Source organism: Pinus tabuliformis, chromosome 2_2, assembly GCF_031772625.1.
Source record: "Pinus tabuliformis cultivar Carrire ecotype Pingquan chromosome 2_2, CPIR1, whole genome shotgun sequence".
Classification (NCBI taxonomy): domain Eukaryota; kingdom Viridiplantae; phylum Streptophyta; class Pinopsida; order Pinales; family Pinaceae; genus Pinus; species Pinus tabuliformis.
Window position 1 is genome coordinate 873265633 of NC_142300.1, and position 12007 is coordinate 873277639.

Genomic DNA, 12007 nt, shown 5'->3' on the forward strand with positions numbered 1-12007 from the left:
AAATCCAGAAGTGAAGCATCTTTCTCTTGAGAGGTCAAAAAGATATCTAAACCCTGTTCAGGTTAAGCTTCTTGTGAGATATTAGAAAATAATCTATTATTACAAGGTTTTTTGGTTTCTAATTAATTTAATTTTCCAACTACTTTTAATTTATTATTTATATATTATATAAATACAAATTATACAATATATAAATAATAATTAGAAACACGGCAATATCGTTTAGCATTACTATCTCATATTTGGCAACACCCCATTTTCATTCATCATCTTAGGCCTCGTATCATTTAAGTTACCGCTAAATAAATAGCAACTTTAGATCCAGAAAAATCAGGAGATCCAAAAAAAAAGGGCTGACTTCAAGGATTAGAAATAACCTAGCGTTTCAAACCAAAAGAAAAGAGAATCCCCGTACTACATGGACTACAGGGTTAAAAGATTTATCGACATCCTTCTGAAATAGGTTGTTTGCTTATTAAATTATGGGATAACAATGGAGGATGAGAAATGTATAATGCAATGAAAATCAAATCGCTTATGAGATCATTTATGCAATATAATCAATTCAAATGACATCACTTATGAGATCATTTCTGCAATATAATCAATTCAAATGACGATACACGATAAGGTGGACACAACTTGAACATGAATATTCAGAAATCACATAGTTATATTTTGTAATGCAATAAATTACACCTAAAATATGTTATTACATCACAATTTGCTGCATTTATTTTGGTTGAAGGGCACTTATAGTGAACTAGGGACAGCTCAGTTTCTGCCCTAAGTAACCTAGTGTGGGGTTTCACTAAACATTTAGCACTTGATTGCTTCGATAATTTTAGTCAAGGTGCCCTTCTTTCCCACGATCTTAGAGAGAGAGAAACCAGCTGCTTGGAGAAGTTCATTCCATTGTTCTCGGGTCCTTTCTCTACCTCCTGGTGAAAGATGCAACATAAGAGCATGTACGACTTTCCCAGATGCTATAAACTCAGAATCATCTGTTATCTGGGACAGCCTGGTAGCAGTTGTTAAGTAGCTTGATGCAGTGTTCGTCGTCCCAGATATGTAGGAAATGCTTTCAGTCACAAATACAAAATAAACCTATAAATTAGGTATAGTAGTAACATCTTTCATAGATAAATAAAAAATAAATGTTTATCACATAATTAACGTACGAAGAAGATCCGCCAGATTAACGAACAGTATTTCTCACCTTCATAAAAATCGCATCTGCTGATGTGTTGTATGCCTGTGTGAATAACAATACAATTAAAACAACATTGCGAAATCTCATGCTGTGACGTGAAACAACATTGCGAAATCTCATGCTGTGTCGTGTGACGTGATTATTTATCTTGATTTTTCCAAATAGCAGGTACATGTTGTTAGTGGATGTAATTTACCAGATTAATGAATGAACCACATAAGAAAAATAACATAACTAAATAGAATAATAAGGAGATAAATAAAGATGGGTGGTTACCTAAATATAATTCAGTGTATTCTGAACAACTTGGAGAGGATTTATGCATTGAAGTAGATAAATGGAACATAAATAAACATATAAAAAAGAAGGTGGCGAAATGGAATTAGGATTACCGGGGAGAGAAGGTGCAGTTGCGATGACGTGAGGAAGATCATAATTGATGGCGTGGATATGAGGATATGTAGCAGCTATGAGTTATGAGACTCAACACTTCTCCGTGCCCTCCGCCCAAGTCTACCAGCGCATTAACGTCTTTGAAGCCATCGTAAGTAAGCCAAGATCTCATCATACCGACCTTTCTGAGGGACACCACGCCTGCGTTGAAGATGGCGTTGAACTCCGGATTGCTGGCTGTGAAATTCCAGAATTTTTGGCCATTGCCACTGGAATTCTTGAAATTATCGCCCCCATGAAGCACACGTTCGTGAATATGGTCCCAGGCGGACACGAAAACTGGGTGTGTCTGCAATAGAACGATGGGAACAAGGCTTAAGGAATTATTATCGCGGGAGATGAAGTAGGTTTTGGTGAGATTGGTAAGGGCGTATTTCATGTTCATGGGTGCACTAATTCCCTCCGTTGGCTTGATCGTCTGCAAGATTCCCATGGTGCAAAGGTAAGTAAGAATGAGGGAAAGAGCGTCAACGTCGGGGGCTTCAGAGGGGAGTTGGGCGGCGATCTGGTGAACGGGGAGAGCAACATCGTGGCCAGCTTTCCAGATGATGTCTGGGATTTTAAGACGAAGGGCACATTTTAGCAGAAAGGGGTTTACTACGGAAAATGCCATGCTTAGGGCCGAACCCTGGAGCACCTCTTCGTCCTCAACTGCTTGGATATTCATATCCCGAGACTCAACCAGACTTTCCGTGCCCAGGGTTTGGATGTCCATACCTTTCACTAAATTCGGCCGGAGAGCTGTAATGCAAACGAATAGGGATGCCAAATATATATTATTTGGTGGTGGCCTCGTGTAATCTTCTATGTCACGGACTGGATTGTGGCTCAAAATTCAAGTGATCATCTGCAAGCGACACAAGTTCAGGTCCAATTACATTTACGTATATGAATGATACAGTTAAGTATATGAATGAAAATATGAGAGATCATTTTTCAACTAAAGAAATCGTGTTTGGAGCAGCAGCTCTAAAGAAATCGTGTTTGGAGCAGCAGCTCTAGAGATGAGTTTTCAACTTAAAAAAGTGGTGAGAAATGTGTTAGACAAGAGTATACATAACAAGCAATAGATTTATACTCAGCGATTTAGACGGAAATAGCATAATTCACAGAGATAGAGAAATGGAGAAACAACAAGATTACTCAATCAGAAACAGCAGAATAGATAAAACAATCACTAGAGAACATAAATCACTTTGCATTACATAATAGGCTTTGGCCTTGGCTTTCTTTCCTTGGCCAGAGAAATTACAAATTTATAGAGGCAGAAATAGGATCTAGAATCCTATATGTGATTGAGATGGAGATTTGAAATGATCTATAAACTAATGGCGGTGTAGAAAGATCTGGAATCCTGCATGTGATTCTAGAAACTACTTGCAGTGTAGAAAGATCTAGAATCCTGCATGTGATTCTAGAAACTACTTGGGGTGTAGAAAGATCTAGAATCTTGCATGAATTTGGCTTCACACTTAACATTCTCCCACTTGAAGCCAAATAAGAGTCATCAAGTCACACCGAGTCCTACCATGGCTCTACATAACTCATGTTTATTTTGTGGTAGAATCTTAGTGAGCATATCAGCAAGGTTCCTATTTGTACGCATCTTTTCAAATGATAACTGTTCTTCCTCCAACACATGCCATATCCAATGGTAACTTAAGTCAATGTGCTTGGTTTTTGAATGAAATGCTGGGTTTTTCGCCAAGTGGATGCCACTATGACTATCACAATATAACACATACTAGTCCTACTTTATTCCTATCTCTCCTAGGAATCGCTGCATCCACAACATCTCTTTACAAGCTTCATATGTACTCTGCTTCTGTTGTAGAGAGGGCTACTATTCTTTGTAGCCTTGACACCCAAGATACTGCTGCACCTGCAAATGTATACAAATAACCTCTAGTGGACTTTCTGGTATACATATCTCCAGCCATATACGCATCTGTAAATCCTTCAAGCACAGTCGCATCATAAACAAAACATAAACAATAATGTCTAATACCCTTGAGATACCTCAAAATCTATTCTACTGCTTGCCAATGTTGTTTGCCTGGATTGGCAAGGAACCTACTCACTACTCCCACTGAATATGCAATGTCTGGTCGTGTGCATACCATGGCATACATCAAACTGCCAACTGCTAAAGCATAAGGAATCTTACTCATCTCTTCTTTCTCCTTGTCATCACTGGGACATAATTCAGTATTCAGCTTGAAGTGCGCTGCAAGGGGTGTACCAACTGGCTTGGCATCCTTCATGTTAAACCTGTCAAGCACCTTCTTGATATATTTTTCTTGTGACAGCCACAACCTTTGTTTTTCATGTCACGCATAATCTGCATGCCCAATATATTTTGTGCTGGTCCAAAATCCTTCATTGCAAATTTGCTACCCAAATCTCTCTTCAACCTATTGATCTTATTCTTATAATGCCCAACAATCAAAATGTCATCCACATATAAAAATAATATGATATACTTTCCTTCATAATACCTCTTGATATAGACACAATGGTCACCTTCCAACCTCTAAAAACCATGTTCCAACATGAATGAATCAAATTCCTTGTACCATTGTCAAGGTGCTTGTTTCAACCCATAGAGACTCTTCTTCAACCTACAAAAAAGGCCTTCTTTTCCTTTTTCTATGAAGCCTTCAAGCTACTCCATATAAATTTCTTCCTCTGATTCACCATGAAGGAAAGCAGTTTTTACATCTAACTGTTCACATTCTAGGTCTAAAGCATCAACTAGACCAAGAATGACTTTAATGGATGACATTTTAACAATAAGTGAGAAAATTTCAGTGAAGTCAATACCTTCTTTTTGGGAAATACCTTTCACCACCAGTCTTTCTTTATACCTCTCCTTCTTTTCATCACCTTCATGCTTAATCCTGTACACCCATTTGTTTTGTAGAGCCTTTCTACCTTTTGGGAGGTTTACCAACTCCTAAGTTTTATTTTCCTGCAAAGAGTTCATTTCTTCTTCCATTTCTTTCTTTCATTCTTTACTGTGCTCGACTTTACAAGCTTCATGAAAACAATTAGGTTCACCTTCATCAGTCAACAAAATATAGTTTGAAGGAGGATACCTTTGTGAAGGCTTGTGAGGCCTAGAAGATATGCGAACCAACTGTGGTGGTGCATTATCAGGTTGAATCTCCTGTAAAGGTTCCTGCAAGATTCCTTCTTCTTGTTGTTCATTATTTTCCACTTGTTGTTCTTCATGGGCCTAAATTTGATATTCATTTTCTTGTATTGGTGGTATGTTTTCCTGCTGCTCTTCAAACATGTCAATAACCTTCTTGACCTCCAACTCACCTACAGTCCTCTTGAACATTTCTGAATCATTAAATATAACATCCATGCTTCTAATAATTTTATGTTTGACTGGATCCCATAGATGATAACCAAAATCTTCATCTGCATATCCCAGAAAAATGCATTTCATAGATTTATCATCTAGCTTAGTTCTATTTTCTTTGGCAATATGTACGAATGCTTCACATCCAAAGATTTTCAAGTGATAATAATTCAAATTCTTACCAGTCCAAACTTCTTTAGGGATACCACCATCCAAGGCTATAGCTGGAGACCTATTTATGAGGTAGCAAGCGGTCCTGACTGCTTCAGCCCAAAAATTCTTCTCCAAACCGGAATTGGACAACATACTTCGCACCTTTTCCATAATGGTGCGATTCATCCTTTCTGTGATACCATTCTGTTGAGGAGTACGAGGCACAGTCTTCTCATGCGTTATGCTAAACCTATTACAATATTCCTTAAATGCATTTGAGCAATATTCTCCACCATTATCTGTTCTTAAACACTTCAGCAATTTGTTAGTCTCTCTTTCAACAACAACATGGAATTTTTGAAATATTCCAAACACTTCACTTTTATTTTTCATAGGATATGCCCAAACCTTCCTGGATGCATCATCTATAAATGTTACAAAATATGATGCTCCTCCTAATGATTTGATGTTAACAAGCCCAAACACATCTGAGTGTACCAATTCTAACACATTTTTCTTTCTGTCATGGCCACCTCTAAGGAATGAAACCCTTCTTTGTCTACCATATATACAATGCTCACAAAGATCAAGATTGTAGGATTTCAAACCTAGCAATAAAATTTTACCAACAAGGATTTTTAATCCCTTCTCGCTCATGTGACCCAAATGCATATGCCACAGATCTGTTGAATTTTCTTCTTTTGTGACCGCAGCCAAATATGATTTTCCTATCAGTGTCTTCAATATGTATAATTTTTCTATCTTGGGTCCTTTGGCTATGACCAATGCACCTTTGCTAATTTTCCAGCCTCCTTTTCCAAAGCTTGTTGAATAGCCTTCATCATCCAGTCGTCCCATAGAGATTAAACGAATGCGCATTTTTGGTACATGCCTGACCTGTTTCAACAATTTATCTTGTCCATCTTTCATCTTGATCTGGACATCTCCCATTCCAACAATACTGCAAAAATGATTATTCCCCAAATGCACTCTACCATAATCACCAGGATTATATGAAACAAAACTATCTTTCCATGGGGTTACATGGTGAGATGCCCCAGAGTCAAGGATCCAATCAAAGCTACTGCTAGATGTATATACACATGCATCATCTATTGAAATAGTAAACAACACATCACCATCTGTGGCTACAACAGTAGTCTCACCATCATTTGTGCTGGATGACTTGTGATTTGTACTGGACGGTCTCTGATCCTTTTGTCCTTTCTTCCAAAATCGACATTCTTTCTTCATGTGACTGGGTTTGCCACAATGAAAGCAGATGATCCTGCTTCTCCTTGATTTTTATTGATGTCTCGATCTTGATCGCCCTTGCCGGCCTCGATCCATTCTCCTACCATGATCAGCTAGAGCTAGAGCCTCTCCTCCCTGGTTTTCTACAATTGACTTGCGTCACAGCTCCTCATTCATTAAACTGCTACGGACATCATCAAACTTCAAGGTCCCTATAGTTGCTGAAGTGCTCATAGCTACAATTAAATTTTCCCCACTGTCTGGCATAGAACACATCAGCGATATGGCTCTAATTTCATCATCTAAAATGATTTTAACAGAGGCAAGTTGATTAGTAATAATATTAAATGCAGTCAAGTGTTCAGCAATTGAAGCACCCTCCTTCATTTTGAGATTATAAAGCTTCTTCATCAAGAACACTTTGTTTGATTCTGTGTTCTTCTCATATAGATCATGGAGCTTCTTCCATAATCCTTCTGCCGTCTTTTCTTCAGACACATTGAAATACACATTCTTTGCTAAATATTGGCGGATTGTTGTAATCGCTTTACTATCTAGCTTATTCCACTCTTTATTTGTCATCGATGAGATTTTCTTTGTTGTGCCCTCAATCGGAAAATACTGATCCTTTAAAATCATTATATCTTCCATATGTGATTTCCATAGGGAAAAATTAGCCCCGCTCAACTTCTCCATATCTGTAACTGTTGTCTCCATTTTCAATCAAATTCACGCCCCAAAACACAAAAAATTCCACTTAAAAATAAAACTTTAATTATTACTCTATAAAATTTAGTAATAATGACCTTCCTCCTTTTAAAATACCCTTTTCAAAATTCCTGCTCCTTTTAAAATATACTTTTCAAAATTCCAACATATAATTATATATGTTTCATAATAAATATAAAAACATATATAATTTTTTAACCTTTTCACATTTCACACATACATATGTTGGTTTGAGAAAAAACTTCATGTATACGTGCAAACTTGATGTGAAAAAAACTTACAAACACCACGTTTCAACTCCAAACTCCACGGATCTCCATGTTCCAAACTCCAGCAACACATTTCAACATAGGTCCACGACCTTGTTTTTCTTGTAGCCACTGTCTTTTAGTTCCAACGTTACTCAGCTATTTCCTGGATAGATCCTTCAACAGCTCTAGGGGTAACAACCAACGTTTTAACAAACACTGCTAGAGTAAGGCGATGGCACTAAGCGGCTTGCACAATGGATATTCGACCCTAGCTCCAATACCAGTTGTTAGACCAGAGCATACATAACATGCAACAAATTTATACTCAGAGACTTAGACGGCAATAGAAAAGAATAATTCACAGAGACAAAAACATTGAGAAACAACAATATTTTTCAATCAGAAATAGCGGAATAGATAAAACAATCACTAGAGAACAGAAATCACTTTGCATTACATAACAGGCTTGGGCGTTGACTTGCTTTCCTTGGCCAAAGAAATTACAAATTTATAAAGGCAGAAGAAGGATCTACAATCCTGTATGTGATTGAGATGGAGATCTAGAATGATCTAGAAACTAATGGCAGTGTAGAAAGATCTAGAATCCTACATGTGATTCTAGAAACTACTTGCAGTGTAGAAGGATCTAGAATCATGCATGAATTTGGCTTCACACTTAACAACATAATTTTTCAACAAAAAAAATGGTGTCACATAATTTTATTCGGAATGGGATCATAAAACTTATAATCTCCCTACTTAACAATTGAACCATCCTCACAACTATATTTTCACTTATGAAAGATGATATTTTCACCATGACGGATGACGTTTTTAATGGATAAACCAAATATTGAACACTCGACCACACAAAATTCATTACTATCTAAAGAACTTAGTTTGATGGCTTAAATTAAACAAATTCATTGAAAATTTGGGTATTGAAAGCCATCACTGAACTTCCGCCTCATATCTTGAACAAATTCAACCCAAACTTGTCCTTCAGGGGGTTGGTATTTTCTCAATGTACGAAGTACGAAGCACCCATAGTCATTGAAAGCATATTAATATTGAGAACCGCGACCTGAAATATTTGTACAAAAAACCATGTCAAATATATGTGTCAAAAACAAAAACATATGGATCAATTTTAATGTTATATGGCCTATTATTTTGTAATTGAAATTTTCTTGACTTTTCCCAACTCAAATCTAATTTTATAACTATAATGAAAGGTAAAGGATTTGTATGGCACATAGGCAGGTCATGGTCTATATCGAAGTTGTTTGCAACATGTACCAGCATAATTTTTTATTATTATTAACATAGCCAATAAAACTGGTTTTTTTTTCACTATGCTTTACATATTCATGTTCTAATAGTCATGATTTAATATCAGTGGTTTAATGATACTCCCGAGGTTCAATTCGAAACATTAAACATTTATATTATGGTTTTGGTATAATTTGTTTACCTTCTCATAACAATGGTTACTCTTCACTCAGTGATTTAATAACAATGGTTTAATGATACCCTCGAGGTTCAAATCCAAACATTAAACATTTATATTATGGTTTTGGTAAAATTTGTTTACATTGTCATAACAATGGTTACTCTTTACTCGATATTTGCGAAGGGTGACCTCGACTAATGACGGTCGTGGTGTACACCCAGGACTCTCGAACCCTCTCGAAAACCTTGCACCTGGTACTTGGCATCGATCGGCCCATCCATTGTCTGGGGTTACATCGGATGACTTGTGGTTCAGCCGCCTTGTATTTGGTAACTACCCAAATTTTCCCCTAGCTCTGCTCGGAATTTGCTCCTCTGCTACCGCTGAAACCATTTTGGTAATCACCCGGTCCTCTACTGGAACCTTTCGAGCATTTCTCCATCAACTGTTGTCTTATTCCATTTACCTTGGCATCTTCTTTCTTGCTCTTTCTACTGTGGCCTCTTTCTGAACCTATGCTCTCTCCTTTATGACTTTCAATAGTCATCTCCTTCGCCATGAGTTTCTCACCCATGAGTTGCACCAAGCCTCTGCAACAACAAACTCTTCTGCTGCTGCTTACCTCACCAATCCCTTCCTCCGGATCTGGTTTTTTGGTAATCACTCGGTCCTCTACTGGAACCTTTCAAGCATTTCTCCATTGCTCCTTCAGGCTTCACTCACCTGTAACTTTATTCGACCTCTGTTGAATCTTCAAGTTCTGCCACATTCACTTAGAATCCTTTGTTGGGCTCCTCTATCACTGCTCTACAACTATGATCTACTTCTTCCCGCTGAGACTTTCTTCACTATGCCTGTAAACCAATTTATTCAAGCATAACCTTCAAACTAGAGTTAAATAATACTTTGTCAGCTCACCTTCAAGATCAGGTTGATCTTGCTTCCTTCCTCAACTGCACTGCATCCCTGTGCTACAATCTTCATTAGTTTCAAAATTTGACATTCATTCATCAGATGCAATTAACTCAATTGAAAAAAAACTTGACACTTCACATAGAGCTATTCCTGCTTTGTTACCACTTGATGTAGGTCTACCCTGCAAAACCTAGAATCTTTCCCATCTCATGGATATATAAAATGCATCTCCATATTCAAAATCCCATTTATGACTCGAAGTCTGGAAATGTCATCATTATCATATGCGGAAGCTTCTTTTTAAAACCCTCATTATGGTTATAAAACTGTTGCACAAAAAAATCATATATCTAACTCTCAATCAAGTAAACATTCATATATGGCTTTTAATATTGTATTTTTCAATCAAAGTTATATAATAAATTGATTCCATTAACATTCTGCCTTTAACGCTGTAACTCCTCATGTATGCTACAGCTCAGTGCTCTTCCTCTACATCGATCTTTAAATAAGTTCTTCTGCATTTCAATTGAACTGTGCCAACCTTGAAATCGACTTCCATAGCCAACATATCAATTCGATCCAGTCCTCCTTTAGGATGATCGATCTGCGTCCTTTTCACAATTGCAAATTTAATTCACTTCAAAACATGAATCGATGTTAATTCAAATTGATTCTCTCTTCAATAATAAATTAACTACATTCAATTTCATTACTCCAGCAACAGAGATTTAACCTCTATTCAAGCATCGATTGCAAAACTCTCTTCCTACAGAGAACTTTCACTTTTCAAAACCAGAATTATATCACTTCTCAGTAATATGAAATATGAATCGATCTTATTCAAAATAGACAGAGATTAAAAACAATTCCGTGCCCTTTTAATTCCATCAATTCAGCAAACAGAGGTTTAAATTAACAATTTATCCATCGCTCTTTGATCTCTCATTCGTTAACATAGGTTTACCATTCAAGCCCCAGTTACAGAAATTAAATACACAATTTCTAAATCAACCAATGTAGTTCTAAAAACACACTTTTCATATTAACAATGAAAATACTAACAAACTTTGTCTTTGGCCAGATATTCAACAGTCATGGCCCTTCCAATTACCCGAAGGCTTACAAACTTTTTGGCTGTCCAAGCCTCACCTCTCCTCCCTCTATTCTATTCTACCCAAGAAGAATTTATACATCAGTCATACCTAACTACTTCTTCCCACACATGAAGGAATTAGTTATACAGTTATAATTCATTCTTTATCTTCATTTCACTAAACTAGACCACTTTTAACTACTTGCCCTTATTGAAATTAACACAAATTTAACAACTAAGTCTTCCTCAAGCCTTGCATTTAGCCACAACATGTGACGACCCTGTCACATTGCTGGCCCGGTCTAGATGCTCCTGCATCAGACTCTCACACTTGAAAACATTCATGATCTCCCGATCATGTGCTTTAAAAAAGGAACGAAGGGAAATAAAATCCCTCCTCGATCCCAGACTTTGTCCTGGAGTTGTCCATATGCTCTGCTCCTTTGTTTAGGCTGCATGTCAGCTACTTCCTGCTTCATCTTCCCTCTCTGGTCATAATAGTTGGGATCTGAAATAAGTTTTCCATCGTGTTCAATCTCATAATCTTCTTCTTTAACTTCATGAGTCCTGACCACCTGTGCAAGATTGTTTTCTTGCAGAAATATTTTGGTCACATCTTATCCAAAATACAAACCAACCTCTCGTTTTTTGGGTCCACGCCCTTTATGGAGTTGTGGATCGCTACAAATAATTTCACACATCAGACCCTCTTTAGGTGGCTCTCGGAATCGAACAATGTCTTTGATATCATCCAATTTTATACCATCAACACTAAAAAGACTACCATGGACAACAAAAATCTTGTCATTGAGGACATGAGCCAAAGGCATGCAGCAAAACACTTCAGCGAAAAGATCAACCATGTTTTCACTGTACTTGGACTTGACTTCGCCCTCAAAACTATAAATCTGGTTCATACTCCTGCTTTCACGGTTTCCTCTTGCAAGATAGAGTTCAGTTGGACACATACACTTGAATACGAATAGCACAAGTATAACTTCAACTGAAAATGATCCTTGATCAACAAAATCATCATTAAAAAGACAAGGATTGTCCTCCGAAGGAAGCCTACTAACCTCAAAGATGTTAAAAAGGTCATAATACTGACCATGGATGTCAT

At 37.2% G+C, this 12007-nt stretch overlaps 1 protein-coding gene across 1 annotated transcript; it reads right to left on the reverse strand.

Moving 5' to 3' along the window:
• Nucleotides 1-1643: 1643 nt before the first annotated feature.
• LOC149195768 (caffeic acid 3-O-methyltransferase-like) lies at nucleotides 1644-2381 on the reverse strand. The gene has a single exon (XM_089408016.1). It carries the CDS (start codon nucleotides 2379-2381, stop codon nucleotides 1644-1646), a length of 738 nt encoding a protein of 245 aa, XP_089264142.1.
• Nucleotides 2382-12007: the final 9626 nt, after the last annotated feature.

Excerpts from the sequence above, each read along its gene's own strand:
- LOC149195768 (XM_089408016.1), bottom strand. The coding sequence starts at position 2,381 with ATGGACATCCAAACCCTGGGCACGGAAAGTCTGGTTGAGTCTCGGGAT.